We start from the raw sequence: 20,636 nt of genomic DNA on the forward strand, positions 1-20,636 counted from the left end.
CGGGGGGTAATGGGGATGCGTGGGAGGCGTAAGCGTCGAACGAGGGCTTTGCTGATCGTGCCATAACATAAGCAACCAGTGTCGATCATAGCCTTGGTGTAAAAAACTCCATTGATGCCGAAATTGACATACACTGGTTCCTCATCCATCTCCTTCTCAGCCTCCTTCCAAGCTCGCTTAGCCTCCAAATGCTCCTGGCAACGACTTCTGCCAGGAGCTACTCTTTTAACTCCTCTTCCTCACCATCCGTCTGGTCAGATGCGTCCGACTCTGAATCCACCAGATCTTCAATCGCAGGGAGCTTTGGGGTTGACCTCTTGACATATGCTTGGGAATTGGGGCGCTTTGGTGGGAGTAAGGGGCACCTGTCGCTCCAACAGCCTTTCCGCCCACATCGAGTGCATAAGCCTTCCCTTCGCCTGCGCTGAACCTCTTCCTCGCTTACCCGCTTGGCTCTTTTGCCTGCCAGCTCCTTATTCTGCCTCTGGATAGCCCTGTTGATCTTGGTAGGCTCCCAGTCCATGGTATCGGGTGAGGGAGCACGTGGGGGAGGAGTCTTATTCCTAGCAGGTGCCATCGTCTGGCTCTCTCTGTGCCCAGATCGACGGGCGTCTCGCTGCTGAGAGAAGGAACGGAATTCGTCGAGGTTGGCGCCCAAGTCGTGGAGGGAGTTCACATACGCTCCGTATTCTTTTGGCATGTTGAGCTGGCCCTTGAGCTCCCTCCGCATTTCACGGTTTAGTGCCTTCTTGAGGTAACTGATTTTCACAGCAGCAGCCCAGTTCGCGCCTCCCGCGTCGGCCATCTCCTTCTCGAACCTGGGCAAGAAGGATGCAAAGGGTTCCTTGTCACCCTGCGTTAATGAATTGAGTCGGTCCAGAGCTCTCTGGGCGATGTTTGGGTCTTCGTAGCATGAAGAGAGGTATTGGAGGAACTCCTTGGTGGTTCCAGTGCCTAGCTCCCTATGGAGGCTGTAGAAGGCGCTGACCATAGCCTGGGGGCTGTCCCCAAGCCGGGCAAAGATATAGGCGAACTGGTCCCTCTCAGAGCCAATTGTCGATCCGTCCGTCTCAAGCTTGCTTTCCATTTCCTGTTTCCACGCTCGGAACTTTCGTCGAACCCCGTCGAAGCGAGGGGGGTCTGGCAGCGTTGGTTTCTTTTTTGTCTGGGTCGAAGCAGGGGCTGGAGGAGCTGATGCCGATGGCTGAGGCGTGGGTGTGGCTGCTGGCGGGGTGTCGACGGAAGTATTCTGCATGGCGGCAATGTGATTCTGGAGGGCCTTGATCTGCAGCCCCATCGCTTCGCGTTCGTTGGCTTGCTCGGTTCGAAGATTGTCGATCTGGTCCCTTAACTGGGCCATCATCTGTTGGTTCTGGTCTCGCATCTGGGCCATCACTTGGGCCATCATCGTTGCCAATTGCTGGGCATCGCCCTGTGGTGTAGCCGCTTGTCGTTCCATGTTGCCGTCGTGGCAGTTGGCTTCAATCGGCGCTACCGTGTCTCAACCTTCGTCTGGCTGGAGGGACGGGCTCGCGCGTACCTCGGTGGTTGTGAGGGTTCTTAATCGCGGTCGTGGTGTCCCGGTCGTGCCTAGCTACTCGGCTCCCTTGGGCTCGAGATCTTCGCTCTTGTGGCGTAACGGTTGGGAATGTGGGATTCGTCGTCCAACAACGCGCGGCTCAACCAGCTCCCGCAGGCCAGTATTTTGCAGGCGACGTTGTAGCTCACCCGGTCAGCGATGCCAGGGTCTCGCTCTTCACTCAACCAGTCCTCAGTTGCTGGTGTCTTGTGGAAGTCAACAGCGGCCTCCTCGCAAGAAGGCCACTCTTCGCTCAGCTGGCTCGCTGTCCAGCACTTTTGCAGAACCCAAAGAGGCTCTGTTGTCCTGATGATGGCAACAAGAGCAACAATCTCCGTCTGGTCAGACGGAGTCCCAAGTACAATTTCCGCAATGATGTCGAAAGAAGGGAAGTTCAGTGTAATGTAACGGTCTCAGGTAGTATATTGCAACTAGCTGATGACGACTCTACGAGTACACTGAACTTGGAGAAGAAAAGGAGAGACGACAGACTCTGGTAGCTCGCAAGCATACTTATCCTCGTCGGCGCGCTGGTCTGAGCGCGTTTGCTAGAAGGTTCGGTGTGCTGTGGGGCGAGTGGGAATAGCCTCATCAGGGGTCTTGGTATTGGCCGAGAGTCGCCGAGGCTCGCACCGGGCCCAGCCCGCTACAAAGCTGAGATAGGGCCTGCAAGAGGGATCACCGCCAAGGAAGTGAGCAGGATCACCACTAAGGGAGTGAGCGCGGTGAGCGGCTCACCAAGATCACTGCCAAGAAGGTGATCGCAGTGATCGCAGGTACGGAGGTACCTGGGGGAGGAAGCTGTATATAGTCTACGATCTTTAGGCGTACGGGCATCACTGTAGCTTCCTCAGTAAGCAACTCAAGTGCAAGATTGTCTGTACCTTTGGACATTGCTTGTTGTGAACCCTTTGGCTTCACCGAACCTCACCCCGTTGATAAGTTATAACCTTCAGGAGTCCCTTTCAAAAGTTGGGGCTTCGAGATTCGTCACAGTTGGCCATATCTTCCATACCATTCAATCTTGGGGGAGAAGCTCGCACATATAGCTCGACTATGTATCGAACAAAAGCCTCCTCTTCTACCTGAACGAGTTTCTTCACCTTAGGTGTAAGGCGTAGTGTCGTATCACGCAGGCTTGCCAACGCGTCGGCGTGCTAGGATCTTACGTGAGACCTTATAAATCTTAGCTGCGGTTCGTACGCTTAGAAGGGCCAAGACTATCTGGCTTTCTTTCAAAGTAGGTGGCATCTTGGGTAATAGAGGAAATTTGTTTTCAGGAGCAGAGGTCTCGCGTGGGGTAGAAAGTGGGCCACTCACTGACTGATATGGGCCACTCACTGATATGGGCCACTCACTGATATGGGCCACTCACTGATAATGCTACGTTAGAAGGCGCGACGGAAGCAAAAGTGCTCTGAGGGAAAGAGTGCTTCATCCGCCGAAACACCGCTGCCCCTCGGTGAGATGCGCTTCCAGGCACAAGCTGCGAAAGTCGGTCGCCATGGCGTCCATCATGTCGTAGGTAGAGTTGATCCGATGTACAAGGCTAGTCGGCAGCTGCAGGACACGGGCAGCGGGGCGGTCTGGATGTGAATGGAGCTCATCAAGCAAAGCAATGACCGAACTCCCGATCAGGGGACGGGTAGACGCGATCTTCCATTAGGGCCATCTTGTATGGGAGGAGGGCCGGCGTGATCTTGGGGCAGACGACTGAGCTATCGGCATCTCGGTTTCCCTTGAAGGACATAGAGCAAAAATGAGATTCAAGGACAACAGGGTCATAAAACTAGTGGTAGCTGAGCTTCCCTGGGATTGTCCGGCGGGGCAATCTGGTGACCAAAGGCATGGTTCGTGGCGATTTCCGGGGTGCATGTGTTGGGCGTGTGTAGCGCAACGGCGAGAACAGGATGAAGAAAAATATATGGGCGGCAAAGAAGAAGACTGGACAGGAGCGCGTTAGCGGGAATACCACTCTCGTGTCATATTAGGTTCTCGGGCCTGGTCACAGAGGCCGTTCCCCGAATATACATATATTGATCTTACACCGCAAGGGCAATCGCCCCGCCCAGTTAGGGCAAACGGTTCCTCTACACTATTTTACATGCAAGGTATCCGCTCTCGTGCTGCGTCCGCGCGGCTTAATTGCCGTTCGGGCGCGCCCAGCAGTCCCTCTCATCCAGCAGTCCGGAACTCACCCGTTTCCCGAATATACGGAGCATAATCCGGTCATTGTTGTCGTCACCGGACCTTGTTACCACGTCTGTTACAGGGCCGGGACATCACAAGCAGCACGCGGAGGCAGCTCAGAACGCCAGTCTTAGCTCACAGGAGTATGCGGCAAGCGCGGTGAAGCATCGGATGCAAAGTAAATGATATTATAGAAGGTAGCAAAACAACAATCGGGCAGGATCAGAAAGACGAAGATCTACGGCATAATGATAAAATGCCTGAGCAAGAAAAACGGCAACAGTAAGACAGGGAAAATAAGAACCAGACCATCGCTTTGACGGAAACACACAGCGTCGGTACAGAAGGGCCGAAGACCTTACTACATAACATAGTAACATGGTTGAATACTAGCTAAACTAAACTGCAAAATGAGTGGCACAACGCGTTAATCCTCCCAATGACACAGGCCGTTCTCGTTTCGAAGTCTGATCCGACAGCAGCGTTGCATCCCTCAGCAACACTTACTAAACATTCACCAAAACGCAAGCCTCCTGAAAGGGTGGCATCGTCCAGGCCACGGAAGATGTGACGATGACTTGACTGCATTAGAATCTAATTCACAAATATACCATGGGAAAGCTATTCGCAGTTGTTTGCTTACTTCACGAGCCTAGCTCATCCCGCATTTGACTACGCGCTCAGACGTACTTGTAGCAGCGGCCGTCGTAGCAGAAGTCGGCGTCCGGAGCGCAGCCTACCAACAATGTCAGCCAAATATTTCCCATTCAGGATAGGTTGGGAGGGTTTCAGGAGAAGTCAGTTTGGGGAGCAGGGTGGCTCCCCCGAGAGTCATGTAGGGACATGAACAGTGGACAAACAACAAAAACCATTGCTTACACTCCCGTCTGCAGCAGGGGCTGTACGGGCAGCAAAAGCCGTACGGGCAGAGGTACGGGGATCTGACCGGGCAGGCGGCCGCGGCACTGAGACTGTCCGCCTGGAGGACATCCGAGTTGGCGAGGCCCACGGGCACTGAGTTCTCGGTAACCTCCTTCTCAGGCAGAGGGCCGTCGAGAGCGAGAGCCAAGGGGGCCAGGAGGAGAGTGGCGATGAAGAACTTCATGATGAATGCAGTGTTGGAGGAGTGGAACAGCGTTGCGAAGTGGTAGGTTTTGCTTCTTGGTGTGGCGGAGTGAAGGCCACCGTGGAAAATGATTGGTATGCGTCGGGTCCCTTATATAGAGCGGTGCCCAGACACCGAGCGTAGGATCCTCGACATGTCCATGTTTCACAGAATATTTCGTACGACTATACTCGCTGCTTCGGTAAAACTGAACTCGGGCCAGCTCGTTGAGAGTCACAGGCGAGCACGTGCTTGAAAGCTCCCATCATTCGTGAGGCTATGGCTGAGCCCCGTTGAGCGCAGTGTTTCCCTACCGCATTCCTATACATACATGCGGAGCTGAGATACGTGGTCACTCACCACGCTTGCCGTGTATAATAAGCTTTAGATTGGCAAATCCTCTTCCAGTAAAAGAGCACCTGAGCTGCTAAGGCTTGAGTGCGAATACGTAAGACGGACCAACATGCTCCTCCGTGAGACAGATTTACCCATCTCATGTCTGTCACGCCACCAGCTCGAACCGTAGTGCTCTCATAACTCGTGTACCATCCTCAAGTCGGTCCGATACCGACACGGATACAGGTCCAGACTCCAAAGTCGAACGCGCAACGAGGGCAGTTCCCATATAGGAGGTGATGGATCACATTTGCGCACCATGCGCCAACCCGCCAACTGATATACCATGGACCCCGACCCGGTATTTGCCGCTTGTCCAGTTCTGTGGCTATGGAGATGAGAGATGTGATAGCTCGCTCCTAGACTATCAAGAGCCTGATGGTCGTCCGCAGAGCGACGTAATCAGCCAGACCCGTCGTCACACCTTCCCGAATAAGGCTTGAACAGCCTCACTAGGCTGCCGCACCAGCACGGCGATGAAGCTGTCACGATTCGAATGACCCAGCTCGATTGGTCCTACCGATAGCTTGTCGCCGTCCACCGATGCCGATCTCATCTTGGTAGCTGGGTTGTCATGAAACACGGCCACAGAAAACGACATAATTATCGAATCAGATTAGCAACCTGGGTCAAGGTTACGAGGCCTACCGGCCTTTTCCCAGCCTACGGTAGTTGACCACACCCAGCCGGTGCAATGACTCCTATCTCAAACTGAAGCTTTCCTGCCTACTCAACCAATCCTCCATGGTCTTGAAGATCTCTCCCTTCATGATTCCGTCGACAACGGCGGGTCCGATATACCTCCAGGATAGGCCGTCTTCATGTCGAGCGAGCACCTGAGGAAGTGTCGCTCCCAGGAAGACACCTATCGTATCTCCGGGTTTCGCGTCACACGGAAGTATCATCATACGGCCGCTCGTTGTGAGTCCGAAACTTCTCCCTGGCCATCGAAGCAAGAGAAGATTGAGATACCTTCCTTGCCAGAACCGATGCTGTTCATCTGGGTCGAGAGCGGGTTTATCCGTGTCGAGAGCGGCTTCATGTTCCTGCTTCTCAGCAAGAGGCTCCAGGAATGCGAGAAGACTGTCCAGAACATCGTTATCTGGAAGATCAAAGAATACAGGGTTTTTGAACCAGGTATATTCGCCGATGAGAATGCCCAGAAACCGTCGGTGGTTGTCGGCGCCGTCAGGAACGTAGGCCGCACAGTCATTGATGAAGTTCAATACTCGACGTGCAGTCATATAACCTGTCACCTCATCAATGACTTGCTTGAAGGGAAACACATCCCCGACCGTGTCAACACATAACCCAGTAATACGGAGGGTCTCCTCGCCGCCTCCGCCAGTTGCATGAGGTGGGCTATTGAAGGACGGTAAGAAAGACGTTGTGATTGGCCTCCCAGCCCTGCAAGCCACCACGGGCAGGTAACCGGCATTCCAGCCGCTGCCCCAAGCCGGACACCATGAAGGGGCATTTGAGCGGGCCGTGGTTGGACTGAAGAGAATTGACGGCCAGTCTTTGACCCTCTCCAAGCACAGTCGGAAGAAGCTGGCATGAACCAGGCCGTAGTTCTGTTTAACTTCGTCCGAGTAATCCACCACCACCTTCTCCCGTATGGCCTCCGACAGCATACCGAGAACTGCGTAGACATAGTCCACTTTAACGGACGCGGCCTGGCTCAGCATGACCTGCATGGCCCCGTAAAGCCCCCCAACCTCCTTGCCGGGATCCTCCAGCCCCTCCTGCAACCGCATCAAGTTGTGGATGAGCTTTATGCCGTTGGTCGACCGCGTTACCTGGTCAGTCCCAATGTCTCGGACATGGAACACGGCGAGGTTCCCAACGAACTCTGATCTCATGGTTGCCACAGCAAAGTTAGCCACAACATGCCACTCGAGTTTCTGCTTGCCGCACAGGAACAGCGCATCGCGCGCCAGGACGATCTCCTGGACGATCCACAGCCGCTGAAACCAGGGCCGGGCGTACAGCAAGAAAGCGGCACGCCACAGCGGATCCGATGCAACCGGCAGTCGGTGCGACTCGAGATCGTCGAGCTTAATAGGATTCCATTTTCCCTCGCAGTCTCGCAACGTCCAAATACTATCCGTGAGCTCGGGTAGCAGGACACACGCGAGGTCGCTGTCATCGGCGGCCTCGCCCAGCCAGACCAGGACCCGGTCCGCATAGGCATAGAGCTCGCCCATGCCGGCGACCTGGTCCGCCTTCTCCACGTCGTCGGCCTGGTTGATGCAGATGGCGTCCACCCATATCCAGGACGAGTTGGCGTGCCTGTAGAGTCCCCGCAGGGCTTGGCCTAGAGTCCGGGAGATGCGATACCGTGCGTCGTTGCAGATACATTCTTCCTCCTCTGTTGAGGTACCCCATGCGTACGACAGGGCTTGGTACTCAGGGGCGTCGTGGATGGAGAATGTCTTCATGCGAAACCTGATTTCAGGGTAGACCTCGAGGATCCTGAGGACGCGGAACTCGTCGGGCTCGATGCGGGAATAGAGGTACCGGTGTGATGTCTCTTCCTCCATGTCGTTAGATGCGATTTTTGGGAGAGCGCTGCCTTGCTTGGCTGCCGGGACCTTAAGCGGGAACGCGACTTCTCAGAGAACGGCTGGGAATTGCGGAGTACTCGTTTGATACATCATGTTGCATGAAAGCGGGGTTGCTGCGCCGCAGGAACGTCTTACATGCAGCAGTTCCGGGCAACCACTGCATGTTCGGATCCGCTTAGCCAAGTGTATGTCTAGCTCTGCGGCCCGTTAACTATTCTCTGATTCTATACCCTCATTACGATGACCTCACTCTAACTGAAGAGTCCGAATGGGACTGTTGGGGGGGGAGAGGGGGGGGGCGGGGTGATTCTATGAAGACGGATAACAAGGTCGAGATATGTTGCGATCTAGCTTAGTTAACTGAGAAGCTCCCTGATATCCTCGATCCGCTGCATTTTCTTCTCGTCGTCGGACATCATGCCGAGAGATGTTGCACTACGATACGTCAGTAATGCCGTAGTATGCTAGAGGAACAAGAGGGAACTCACATGAACTTCTTGCGCTCCTGTACCTTGAGCATCCTCTGTTCGACACTGTCCTTCACGATAAATCGATAGACTTTCACCTCATCTTCCTGGCCCATTCGATGGACCCGGTCGATAGCCTGTGCTTCAACGGCGAAGCTCCACCAGGGGTCCATCATGTAGACCCTCTTGGCGCTTGTCAGGTTGAGGCCAACACCGCCAGCCTTGAGACTGATAAGGAGGATGGTAAACTTGTCGGACTCCCTAAACTCGTTGAGCACTGTGGCGCGCGCTTTCTGGGCCATGGATCCATCCAGCCGAAGGAACCGCATATTGGCCAGGGCGAGAGCTGGTTCGATGAGGGAGAGAAAGGAAGTGAACTGGCTAAAGATGACGGCTTTGATCGTCGGATTATCTCTGCGAAGATCGCGGAGGTGCTTGATCAGAGCGACGATCTTCGCCGAAGAGTTGCCGGCTCCGAGCCGCTGGAGGGTAATGCGCGGCCCCTGACCGATGTTGGCAGCGTCCGGGTCGTCATCGTGGCGCACCACTTCAAACAAATCGCGTTCATTGATGTCTTCACGACACTGGAAACAACGAGGTACCTCACGCCGGTCCATCTGGTGCTTGATGTAATCCAGTAAGCAATTCTTGCAAGCAGAATGCCAGCATCCGGTGACGGTCTGGTCGACCATCGGTTCTTCGGCACAAATGGGGCACTCATTGACGGCCTCGTCTCGAATCTGGCTCAGGACGTGAGCTCCAAAGGCGTTGGAGTCAGCAACATCGTCTGTCGTCGCTGTGAAGCGCTCGATTAGAGACTGGAGGTCCATGTCGTCTGCGAGCCCGGCAGCGGCGTCGGCGGCAGCCCCGGCCTCCTCCTCGTCAGTGACGATGTCTCGGTTGCGAACAAGAATAGGGTGACAGCATGATTGGCGTAGACGAAGGATCTGAGCGAAAATGCTGGTGAAAGCCTTCATGACGGTGCCTGCCTCGACGTTGGCGAAGAAGGTCCGTTTCGCCCGGGTGAAGATGTAATCGTACACATCACGCTCCGACTTAGAGAGTTCAATGTCCACGATCTCGATTTGCTTTGGCGGAAGAGCTACCAAAGGCTTCCCGTCTGGTGTCTTCATGTCCTTTGTCCTCCTCATGACGAGCGGTTCTAGGACGGTCTGGACAACGTCCAACGCCCGCATGTAGTCTTTGGACTCAAATGGCACCGTGATGAAGGTCCGCCAGAAGGAGAAGTTGTTCCACGGCTCGACCCGGAGAAAGCGGATGAGACTGAAGAGATCCTCGAGCTTGTTGACGATGGGAGTCCCCGTCAACACCCACCGATGCTTTGCTGCAATCTCATAACAAGCCCTGGCCGTCTTGGACTGGCGGTTCTTGATGCTGTGGGCTTCGTCCAGGATGACACGGAAGAACCTCAATGAGAACAGCCCACGGATGCTGGCCCTGTCCCCATTCTCGGCGGCTATCTGACTGAACTCGGATAGCACCACGCCGTAACTGGTAATGACCACGTCAGGGGCATTGTTGGCGTTGGCTTCGCAGCACAGCGCCAGCAGATCGGCGTTCTTCTCGTTCCCGTAGTACACCATGGACCTCAGTGTGCCTTCTCTGGAAGCGTTCTCTGCCTCGCTCTGCCACTGTGCGAGGAGAGACATAGGGGCAACAACCAAGGTTGTGCATGGTGCGTTCGTGACAGCGTTTCGCTCTTGGACGGAAGGGAGACGCGGAAGCTGATTGACTGAGGACGGTGGTCGGCTGGCTTTGCGGGCCTCGATTGCTATGCCGGATTTGTGCGTGTGGATGAGGCTGAGCATCTGGATGGTCTTGCCCAGGCCCATCTCATCGGCCAAAATGCCGCCGAGACAGTGTTGCTCTTGTCGTGGAAACTGCAGAGAGAGCTCTCCAGAGTATGGGTTTACGTAGAAAGTCGGCTGCTCGGGAAACTCTGGAAGCGCCTTATCATCGTGGTCTTTCGTAGGCCAGGCATACTCCTCCCACAATGGATGCATCGACGTCTCTCGCTGTTCGTTCCGCACGTTCCTTTCCTTTTCCATCATCCAATGCAGTGACTGTTTCTGATATGGGCGCAGAGTCATGGCAAAAGTCTCGGCAGGCTCTGCTTGGGGCGTGTTGAAGTCGAACGATTGCGCCTTCTTGTATAATGTGTCGAGTTGGTCTTGCTCAAGCTCCTTGCCGTCGTCATTATCATCTGACGGGGACGACGAGCCAGTGTCGTCTCGATCCTGGGGCCCCGGTTTCCCTTTTTCTTTGTTCTCGGCCATCTCGGCCGCCTGGAGCAATTCTCGCCGCTGATTCTTCGCTCCCATCTCGTTCCCTCTGGTTGGGAGAAGATTAATCTCCTGGAAAAGCTTGACGAGTGCGACCTGCCTCAACCGCAAGCTTCTTTCTTCTGACGTTTCGGTCTCGTCAAAGCGACCAACGGTCCTGTTATCGGCAGCCTGGAACCTGCGGCTAGAGAAAGCCGAGCTCAGCAATGAGCATCGAAGTTGCAGAAAGACCGTGTCGTTGGTGCGCAGTCTCTCGGGCGCATAGACACAGGTTCCCTCGAACTTGCAAATCTTCTGGTCCATGAGTGTCGAAACCCAGTCTGCTGTTTCCTTGACCAGACGGCCAATCTCCCTTCCGGCGCCGTCGGTGAAGCGGACAATCACATCAACCCTCTTAGCTGCAGCTGCGCTGATGCGGGGCCCCGGCTGTCCTCTTTGTGGTGCCGATTTGGGAAGCTGTATCTTTTGGCGCTCGATATTGACGACATCGCCATGCCTCAACAGATTCACCCCGCTGCGTGTTGTCCATCCTTCAACGCCAAATGCGCCAATGTATCTCGAATCGGGCATCGGTGTCAGGGTAGAGAACCGACTTTTCGTGTTTCGCTCGCTCTGGGATGTGGGAGCTGATAGCGGGTGCCGGGCAGGGATCTGGGCCGGCGCTTTTCTTTTTAGACTCTTCCAGGTGCCGTCGAGGTACATGTTGATTGCCCGTTCAATATCGTTGCCGCAGTTCTCGCGAAGGAGCGCCATAACATCCGATTCAACACTCCCGCCAACGAAGCTCTCAAACATCGCCTCGTCGAACGTCGCAAGGCTGGCATCGTTATCCTGGCACCCATTTTGAGATTCAACGGGGCCTCGACTGGATGGTGCGGTGACATGTCGCTGCGGGGGGGACGAGTTGGTGAAGGAGGGAGAGCTCACGACGGATGCCGCATCAGGTTTTGGTTGGGTATCGCTCCCTGCGTCGTCGACGAACGTCGTCTTGCTCTGCAGGACAGCAATCGAATTGCGGGGTGTTTCGATGGTCGCATCTTCGAAGAAACGGCGCTTCTTGTTCGGCGGCTCATCGGAGTTGGCAAAATCCATTCTATCGTTCTGCTGGGTATCATGGGAACCGTAGCCCTTGAGACACAGGTGTTGCACCGCTTGCCCGCTTTCGTGCAGATGGAGACGCGCCAAAGGCGACACCGCGGATTTGGTGTCGCGAAAATCAGGTGATTTCGTGTCGCTGGCTATTGATTAACGGACCCCACCAGTTAGCCCACGTCAAAAGCTCGAATTTCTGCTCCAATTGCATCACGTCACTTTGACAATGGACGCTGGTTGGCCACTGCCGCGAGTAACAACACTCAAGTCCCTAAACTGAAGATGAGGTTATTGAGTTAGCGGCTTCTCGACACATGTTTTCCATTCGCGTTATCGGTCATGGCCTGAGACAGGCGTCTTGCCCGGCTCATATGGGCCGCCGCGGTCTCGGCACAACTGTAGATGCAGCAGACGTGGCTCAGGCGCGAAAGTACTGCTTGAACCAGCTCAGGTCCGCATCCATGTCACCAATTTCTTAGGTCTTTGGAGATATTCTTTTCTGACTGGCTGCAGAAATGGCGACTATGAAGCCTATCTCATCCGGCACTTCATCCCTCGATCGGTGCAGGACGCCTACGACGCCCTCCGGACGCTGAACCTTGAGCTGGCTCGCCTGCCCGAGACCGTGTCGAATCCGACGATAGGCCGTTTCCGTATGCAGTTCTGGCGAGATACGGTCAAAACTACTTTTGCTGGCAACCCGCCAAGAGAACCCATCTCGATCCTACTTCACAGTGCTATCACGAACCTCACAGCCCGAGCAGGGGCCGGCGGTGCAAGCTCGCTCAAATTTTGGCTCTTGCGCTTGATCGACACGCGGGAGAAGCGCATGGAGAACAAGCCCTTCGTCAGCTTGGCGGGTTTGGAGGACTACGCCGAGAACACGTATGCCACGCTGATGTACATGACCCTCGCCGCCATGCCGCTGCGGTCGGTGCATATGGATCATCTAGCAAGCCATATCGGCAAGGCGTGCGGCATCGCCGCCACGTTGCGGGGCATTCCCGTCCTTGCGGCACCCTCACGGCCGATCCAGGGTCCTTCGGGATCTAGTGTTGGAAACACCAGGAGCCCCGCACTGCTACTCCCTCTCGATGTCATGGCTGAGGTGGGCTTGAAGGAGGAGGATGTCTTCCGCCGCGGTCCGCGGGCTGAGGGGCTGCAGGAAGCTGTCTTCGAGGTCGCCACACGGGCCAATGACCATCTCATCACGGCGCGAGAAATGCTCAAGAATCTGCAGTCTGGAAAGGAACCCGGGCATGACTACGAGCATCAAGGGGAGCCTGAGCACAAGTATTCCGGTACGCTGCACGGCGGTGAGGACACAATATCCGACATCCAGCGTGGCTTCAGCGTGCTTTTGGAGGCCATCGCGGCCGGGGACTACCTTCGGCGACTAGAGAGGGCTAACTTTGACCCGTTCAAGGTCAAGGCTGGCTGGAATCTCCCTTGGAGGCTCTGGGGGGCACACAAGCGTCACGAAATATAAACGAAAACCCCGCGCTCGTATTCGACCGCGATGTCTGCATCTTCCTGATGCTGTCTCGGAAATCTTCCCTGCGCTCCTCGCAAACTTTTCAACTCTGGAACTCGGTGAACTGAAATGCTTCCGTATCCATCCCCACTGGCAATGCGAGTGAGAAATCATTTCATGACCCAGTGTCGAAGGGACTTCTCCAGTCAACCGGCTAGAGGCGGCTGTTTGTTAAAGATTTTCTGAGAACGTCGAAGGCAAGAAAAAAATTGTTCCTGGCGGCTCCGCTTCGAGGCTGGGATGGGACCCGCCGGGCCGCTTTGGTCTACCCGCTCACCAAGCCAGAGAACAGCCATGCTATCCGTATGCAGTGCATAGAAGCCGACATCAGCACAATGAGTAGGGACTGATCATTGTAGGAGGTAGTTCGACTTCACCTATGCAAGACGCCCAAGCCTTCACTCAGCGCTGTGAGTCAGGTGCATGTATGTCTTACACCTCATGCTACGTTGAATATCTGTTGCAAACCGGCCGTGGATGGCCGCGCCGACCCATTCCGTCACCAGCGGCCCGAGGGTTCCTGCAAGATCGGCCGGCTCCAATGTCCAGGAATCTGAAGCACAGTGGAACCAGCCTGCATGGGAACCGGGCTCGGCGTTCGGGATCGGTCATCACCACCGCAGGAAGCAAAACGAAGACTTTTCCTTGACTTCGGTCGAAGCCCGGGGCGGTTTTTCATTTGGTCATGGCGCTGCAGCTGTGAGGTTTAACGTTACTCGATGGCGTCTGCGTGGCGGCGCCCAATCAACGTCGGAACCGGGCATTGGGATCGATGCCTTCCGTAATTTTCGGGCACATGAGCCTCTGCATATGGCTTGCAGGTTTGAGCCCAAGAACAACATCTCCGAGGGACTGGACCCATTCTTCTAAGAAATTGAGAGCAACTCGATTTGAAGACAGAAAAACGATTTGTTAAGATTCATCAGAGCACAGCTTGTTATAAGAATCATCACAGTGACAAGGCTTCCGGAATCGAGAACCCATGCCTTACTCCGTCCGTACTCCCTCCCATGTACTCGCATACGGGGTGCGGCTTATTCTGCTCTACACGTGTTTGTTTTGCATCAGTTTTGTGGCCGAGCCCACTTCAAGCATACAGGGCGAGTGATCTTCAACGGTAAGGTGTTTCGCTCGATGCTGTTCGCCTGTGAAAGTGAGCAGATACGTCAGCTCTGCACCCTGTCGTGGTATGCCAGGTGACCTTGAACTGGAACAGATCAATGCTACCTGGTCAGTCCTTGCCGGCCGTGTGACCCTTCGACATGGCCTTGGCTTTGATCACCCAGTCACCGTCCCACATATATGGGGCAGTTCGTTGGCCCAGAACCGTCTCGACCATGCGTTAGTCTTCTTTCGAAAGTGCCATGCAATTGACTTTCATGGTCGCTTGCCTGCAGCATATAGGCAAAGTACTTCGCGAGTCACCCGTGCTGCACGGGGACGTAACTTGTAACGTCTGTACGGTAAGGATTGTATCGCTAACCGTTGGCAGTCCTCGAAAGTTCATGGCGGATAGCCGCTTCCGCGTGAATTGACCATGGATCTCGCCCAATACCGTACAGTAGCGGCAGCAATGCCCGATCTCAGAGTTGTACTATGCGTCGCATGAAGTGGGCACTTGCGAGCGCGTATAAGGCGGCACGGCACGGCAGAGGCAAACAAGGGCTTCTCACTCAGCCAACGCCCTGCTCACATCGAAAGTGCGCGACGGCAGCTGCTGTGGGGCCAAGGTACCATTTCGGTCCACCAACTTACATCCCATTACTTGATGAAAACGTGCTTGCATCATTTATGGAAGCAATGAGACAGCGAATATAAGGGCGGAACCCGATTCTTTGAAGACTCAATGTCAATGTCTGAGATTTGTTCTCTTTTTTGCGTTAAACTCGACCTTTTGAAGCCGACACAAGAGTCCGGATACGGTTCTCTCGACTCTTGCCCAACACTGAAGCTACCTTGGGACTGCTTTTAACATACCTCACACGCGGTTGTCGCCTTGCTCTCTTTCGTCTTGCTCTTCCCCCCTTACGAAGCTGGACCCGGTGCCGAGATTTAGTCTGCCACCTTAGTCTGCCACCGACAAATCAGAGGTGTTCCGTAACAAGTCTTTTGACGTCGAGAGTTTACAAGAGGGTCCTCCTGTTGATGGTGGTTTGAGGTACTTGGAGCCCTGTTTGTTCCCCACACGTCACGCATCACGCACGGCTGCATCATAGTGGCGTGGCTAGACGGGCCCTTGGATCTCTTTTATTCGCCCGCCGCCCATCCCCGCCATTTAGCAGGGTGTACGGTAGCTCTCTGAAGCCGACAAAATGCCACATCGGGTTGTGGATCTCTTCCGGTCATCGGCGCATTCGCTTGAGATCCAAGTGTCAAGTCTCACCAAGAAGTCAGCCTCGGGTGCGACACGGAGGCGATACTCTCCCGACAGGGCTGCAAAAGGCTCCAGGAGTTCCGAGCGAACTTCATCCTCGGTGTTGATTCTTGAAGACGATTTGGACGGCGTTCCTGCCCCGCCATACACACCACATGCCCGGATGGAGGGTTCTCGTGCAAGCAGCTTCTCCTTAGATTCGCACAAGGAGCATGGGTCCAGCCACCACCATCATCACAAGATCTCATTTCCCGGCGTGCACTTCGGTCGATCCAGCAAGGATAGCCACAGCTCGTCGCCTGCTACGCTCGACTGGGAGCTCGAGTCTCCGCCGCTTGTCATGTATGGCGATCCCGAAACCAGTAGCGGCGCGCTGCTCTCGGGCCAGCTGTTTTTGAACATCAAGGAAGAGGGCCTGGAGATTGACTCGCTGTACGCAACGCTCAGTATCCACGTTACTCAAAAGAAGCCGTTCGCGAATCACTGCGCCGAGTGTACGAACCAGCGCACAGAGTTGAAGAGGTGGGACTTGCTTCAACATCCGCTAGCCATGGCTAAAGGTAGGCTTCTGTTCTGCCCCTTTCCCCCGCTTCCCACGCGCGTCATGCGAGAAACACGGAAACTGACAAAGCGATGCAGGCGAACACTCGTTTCCATTCTCGGTGCTGCTTGACGGGCACCTCCCAGCCTGCATGGACAGCCCGTTGGTTGCGATCTCGTATGAGTTCAAGGCTGAAGCTCTTCCTCGAAGAGGGACTCCATTGGCGCCCATCAGGGTCGAAAAGGTCCTTGACGTCAGGCGCAGCCTTCCTACCTCCGAGACGCCGCACCACTCTGTACGCGTCTTTCCTCCCACCAACATCAAGGCCAGCGCACATTATCCTCATGTGATCCACCCGATCGGCAACTACACACTCGCGCTCCGTCTCGACGGCATTGCAAAACTCAATTCCAAGGTCAACACGGTCGAGTATTGGAAGCTGAAGAAGCTTATTTGGAAGCTCGAAGAGACGATCAAGACTGTGGCGCCGGCCTGCGGACGGCACAGCCCCAAGCTCGGCCAGGGTGTGGAGGAGCAGCACAATAAGAAGGGCGTCCTTCGAACCGAAACTCGGGTCATTGGGGAGAAGACGCTTTTCTCCGGGTGGAAGAGCAACTACAGCAGCCCGACCGACAGCATGATCGAGCTCGAGCTGGACTACAGCCTTGCGAAGCACGCCAAGTACGCCTGCGACAGCAAGAGCCGCGACGGGACTGAGGTGACCCACCAGCTCATGGTCGAGCTGGTCGTCGCGCAGGAATGGGCTCCGATGAACAAGCCGTCGCTTGTGACGCATACGGGCGTTGGCCGCATCCTGCGGATGCACTTTGGCACCATACTTACGGAGCGGGGAGGTATCGGCATCAGCTGGGATAACGAGGCACCCCCGATCTACCAAGACGTGCCCCCCAGTCCACCCGCGTATTCTCAGGAAACCATCTTCTCGGCTGAACACACGATCGATGAGGTGGTCGATTCCCTGGACGGTTATGTTCATGGGAGCAACCTGTCCCGATGCTCAGCGGAGGTGGCTGTCGATGGACACTGGGGAGCAAGATTTGGAGGGAGTTAACGGGGCAGCTCACAACACGGCTCCAGGAGCCAAGGCGAGAACCGGGGGATGGCAGTGTGAGCATCGGCTTTTCTTAACATTGTGAAGCGGGCGGTTTACTTTGGGAGGGTTTGGTTGGCGGCACTGTGAGTGAAATCATGCTTGTGGCTTGAGGCGTTTTGGTTGCATGGAAGATACCCATTGGTCATTGACCTCCGGACCTCTTATTATTGTGCTTTCTTCTCTTTGTTTCAAGCAAACGAGGGGCTTTCATTCCGTGGGAGTCAAGATGGTGTGGACGGAGGGCAAAAAAAGGGGTTAGGTTCGGGATCTGCTGCTTTGAGGCGAATAACATAGGAACGGCATTCATGATTGGGACTACATGCTCAAAACACCTCGGAAAAAGTAACTGAATCCCTTGTGCCTCATTGCAGCTTTCTAGCTTCGAGCGAGTTCTGCACATGTTGTGACTCGCTGGCAGCTTCTCTGGCCTCCACTCGGCCCCTGGGTCATCTGCAAGCGCCTGATGTGAACGATGGCAATGCATTGCACATATCACAGAACCAATCTCGCTAACACTTTTGAGACCGAGATACAATAACTACAGTACTTGCGTCGAAACGCAACCAACTGGAAGATGTTCTATTTCGTCGTCCACCAGAAATCCTCAGCGTCGTGTTCGTGCCACTGGCATTTTTTGGGGGTCATGCCAGAGGAGATAAACGCGGGGTAGCTGTGGATCATGGCTAGGAAATATTATCGATAACGTTAAAGCCTGTGGCGCTTCAAGGTCGTGACTGCTGACCACGCGGCGCGATGACTCCGATAGGTAGGAGCCTTCGACTCAGCCGGCGAGCCAAATCGTCAACCAGGTGTCTGTCATCTATTTGAACCACGGGATTTGGCTGCAAAGCCCAGAAAGCGTTTTTTTTCCAACTCATCATTCCAGTGTTCTCTTCATCCAGCGCCTCTTCAGCTTGACGGCTGCAGCAGCTCCACTACAGTATCAATTCAGTTATTCCTAGTCCAATGGTCCGGTGAGGTCATCGCTTCTATACCGACCCGCGAGTCAATAGGGCGTGACCATGACCAGCAAAGCGAAACAATTACCGCACGAGAGGCGGAAAGGCGAAGCCGCCCTGAGCGACTTTGCCGAGTACGTTGAGAAGCAGCAGGCCCTGCGCTACCCCAGTGCCAAGCACGCGCCAGCGGCAGGGACGGCAACGAAGGGCGCTCTGGGGCCCGAACTCGAGCACCACGAAGAGTTGGAGGACATCCTCGACAGCCTCGATCTTTCCGATCCGACCCCGCGCGTCAGGTTACGACAGCTGCTGCTCACGGACAGCGCCGACGCCGACGCTCTGCGGAAACTGGCCGATGTCGTGAAGGAGCGGTTATGGGAGGGCCATGGCGAGACCGTATTCGACATTGGCTTTGAGAACAATGGCGAGAGCATGAAGCTGTCGCGTGGCGAGTGGGATGTGGCATACAAACGATTAGTCGAGGCGGCCAGGACGTTGCGGGCCGATACCCAATTATTGCTGACCAAAAACGTGGGCGGCGAGCTCGACGGGGCGCCGACAAAGGATGGAGATTGCAGCGGGAAAGTCATGATCCGCCGGGCTCCAGGGACGGTTGAGGAGGTGATCGAGACGCGGATAGCGGTTGTTGGGAATGTCGACGCCGGGAAGAGCTCGATGCTTGGGGTCCTCGTCAAGGGGGACCTTGACGATGGCCGTGGCAAGGCACGCGTCAATCTGTTCAGGCACAAGCATGAGATCGAGACTGGCCGCACGTCTTCGGTCGGCATGGAAATTATGGGCTTTGACACGACCGGCCAGGTTGTCGTCTCGGACACTCCGGGACGCAAGTTGTCGTGGGAGGAGATTGGGAAGCGCAGCGCAAAAGTCATCACCTTCACGGACCTGGCGGGTCACGAGCGGTACCTCCGTACCACGGTTTTTGGTCTGCTGTCGAGCAGCCCGAACTACTGCTTGCTCATGGTTGCGGCCAACAACGGCCTCATCGGCATGAGCAAGGAGCACCTGGGCATTGCCCTCGCCCTCAACGTGCCCGTCATGGTGGTCATCACCAAGATTGATATATGCCCGCCGCAGATTCTCGAGCAGACCATCACGCAGATCACGCGGATCCTCAAGAGCCCCGGGGCCAGAAAAATACCCATATTTATCACGAATCACGAAGAGTGCATTAACACGGCCACCCAGTTTGTCAGCCAGCGGATATGCCCCATTTTCCAGGTGTCCAACGTGACGGGTGAGAACCTGGACCTGGTTCGGTCGTTCCTGAACATCCTTCCGCACCACGGCCGCTACGACGCCGACGCCGCGTTCGAGTTCCATGTAAATGACACCTTCAGCGTTCCGCACGTCGGGACGGTGGTCTCGGGCATCGTCAAGTCGGGCGTAATCCACGCGGGAGATGACGTCCAGATTGGCCCGGACTCATTGGGGCGTTTCATGCAGACCTCGATCCGCTCCATCGAGAGGAAAAGGATAGGTGTCCCGGCGGCATCGGCCGGCCAGTCTGCCTCGTTTGCGTTGAGGCGAATTCGGCGAAAGGACGTCCGCAAAGGGATGGTGGTGCTGCCCAAGACGGATGGATCACCTCCCAAGGTGTACCGCGAATTCGTGGCCGAAGGTACTTGTCCTCCGCCCAGCTCAAGCTTCCAGGAGACTCGTGGTGCGGAATGCTGACTCCAGCGACAGTGCTCATTTTGTCGCACGCAACAACCATCAAAACCAAGTACCAGGCAATGTTGCACGTCGGCCCGGTTTCCCAAACCTGCGCCATCATCGACGTGGACCGCCCCTTCATTCGGACCGGAGACCGGGCGACGGTTGCGTTCCGGTTCGTGCAGCGGCCCGAGTATCTGGCGCCTGGTGATCGGCTCCTTTTCAGAGAGGGTAGAACAAAAGGACTTGGAATTGTCAAGAGCGTTGGATACGATCCCTCCAAACCGCTCATGCCGAAGCAGCCCGAGGGTGGTATCGGCGACGGGCGGGACCCCGCTGAGTCGGGTGCTGCGAAGGATGGAATGCTAGGGCAGCCCCCGACGTCCAGGTCGGGGCATGAGCTATGAGTATGGTACGGGTTTTAAGCTTTGTGAACGTCTATCACCTGCGGCCGCATGGTTCAGTAAGGCTTGCAGGCTCATATGCCAGCGGCGGCAACATGGCTATTGGGGCATGATTTGTTTTCAGGGCTTCGGGTCTCTTCAAGATATAAGAGATAGTATGCGGTGGGGGAGGCGCTTTGGAGTTGCAATGTCGAGATTATGGTAATGTCCGCGGGTTTGTCACGCAAACAGAAAGATACTGCTTGTGGCCAACGCCAACGCGTATGCTTCACTCTCACGTCTTCTCTGCATCGATTCCTATCAGGCTTGTCATGCGGAGTTTTCTGCTCTCGAGGCA

At 55.4% G+C, this 20,636-nt stretch overlaps 7 protein-coding genes across 7 annotated transcripts; 3 read left to right on the top strand and 4 right to left on the bottom strand.

The window, feature by feature from the left end:
• N657DRAFT_249636 (uncharacterized protein) lies at positions 1-1,598 on the bottom strand. Its single transcript, XM_062786431.1, has 3 exons — positions 1,110-1,598; positions 133-343; positions 1-51 (listed from the first exon to the last, which is right to left on the bottom strand). The coding sequence occupies exons 1-2, from the start codon at positions 1,457-1,459 to the stop codon at positions 226-228; spliced, it is 468 nt and encodes a 155-aa protein (XP_062643370.1). The 5' UTR covers positions 1,460-1,598; the 3' UTR covers positions 1-51; positions 133-225.
• Positions 1,599-4,449: 2,851 nt separating this feature from the next.
• N657DRAFT_684241 (uncharacterized protein) lies at positions 4,450-4,874 on the bottom strand (the record flags this gene model as incomplete). The annotated part of the gene is made up of 2 exons (XM_062796654.1): positions 4,450-4,505; positions 4,649-4,874. The coding sequence occupies 2 exons, from the start codon at positions 4,872-4,874 to the stop codon at positions 4,450-4,452; spliced, it is 282 nt and encodes a 93-aa protein (XP_062643371.1).
• Positions 4,875-5,842: 968 nt separating this feature from the next.
• On the bottom strand, positions 5,843-8,093 carry N657DRAFT_249696 (HET-domain-containing protein). Its single transcript, XM_062786432.1, has 2 exons — positions 8,088-8,093; positions 5,843-8,034 (listed from the first exon to the last, which is right to left on the bottom strand). Exon 2 carries the CDS (start codon positions 7,811-7,813, stop codon positions 5,972-5,974), a length of 1,842 nt encoding a protein of 613 aa, XP_062643372.1. The 5' UTR covers positions 7,814-8,034; positions 8,088-8,093; the 3' UTR covers positions 5,843-5,971.
• A 100-nt stretch (positions 8,094-8,193) lies between these two features.
• Positions 8,194-11,177, bottom strand: N657DRAFT_581311 (uncharacterized protein; the record flags this gene model as incomplete). The annotated part of the gene is made up of 2 exons (XM_062789519.1): positions 8,194-8,272; positions 8,326-11,177. 2 exons carry the CDS (start codon positions 11,175-11,177, stop codon positions 8,194-8,196), a joined length of 2,931 nt encoding a protein of 976 aa, XP_062643373.1.
• An 893-nt stretch (positions 11,178-12,070) lies between these two features.
• On the top strand, positions 12,071-13,188 carry N657DRAFT_581297 (uncharacterized protein; the record flags this gene model as incomplete). Its single annotated transcript, XM_062789517.1, has 2 exons — positions 12,071-12,150; positions 12,213-13,188. The coding sequence occupies 2 exons, from the start codon at positions 12,071-12,073 to the stop codon at positions 13,186-13,188; spliced, it is 1,056 nt and encodes a 351-aa protein (XP_062643374.1).
• Positions 13,189-15,545: 2,357 nt separating this feature from the next.
• N657DRAFT_684245 (uncharacterized protein) lies at positions 15,546-17,220 on the top strand (the record flags this gene model as incomplete). The annotated part of the gene is made up of 2 exons (XM_062796655.1): positions 15,546-16,167; positions 16,247-17,220. The coding sequence occupies 2 exons, from the start codon at positions 15,546-15,548 to the stop codon at positions 17,218-17,220; spliced, it is 1,596 nt and encodes a 531-aa protein (XP_062643375.1).
• Positions 17,221-17,943: 723 nt separating this feature from the next.
• On the top strand, positions 17,944-20,327 carry N657DRAFT_249769 (GTP-binding protein 1-like protein). Its single transcript, XM_062786433.1, has one exon. The coding sequence runs from the start codon at positions 18,285-18,287 to the stop codon at positions 19,914-19,916; it is 1,632 nt and encodes a 543-aa protein (XP_062643376.1). The 5' UTR covers positions 17,944-18,284; the 3' UTR covers positions 19,917-20,327.
• The last annotated feature ends 309 nt before the right edge of the window (positions 20,328-20,636 follow it).

This window comes from Parathielavia appendiculata, assembly GCF_033297405.1.
Source record: "Parathielavia appendiculata strain CBS 731.68 unplaced genomic scaffold N657scaffold_24, whole genome shotgun sequence".
Classification (NCBI taxonomy): Eukaryota; Fungi; Ascomycota; class Sordariomycetes; order Sordariales; family Chaetomiaceae; genus Parathielavia; species Parathielavia appendiculata.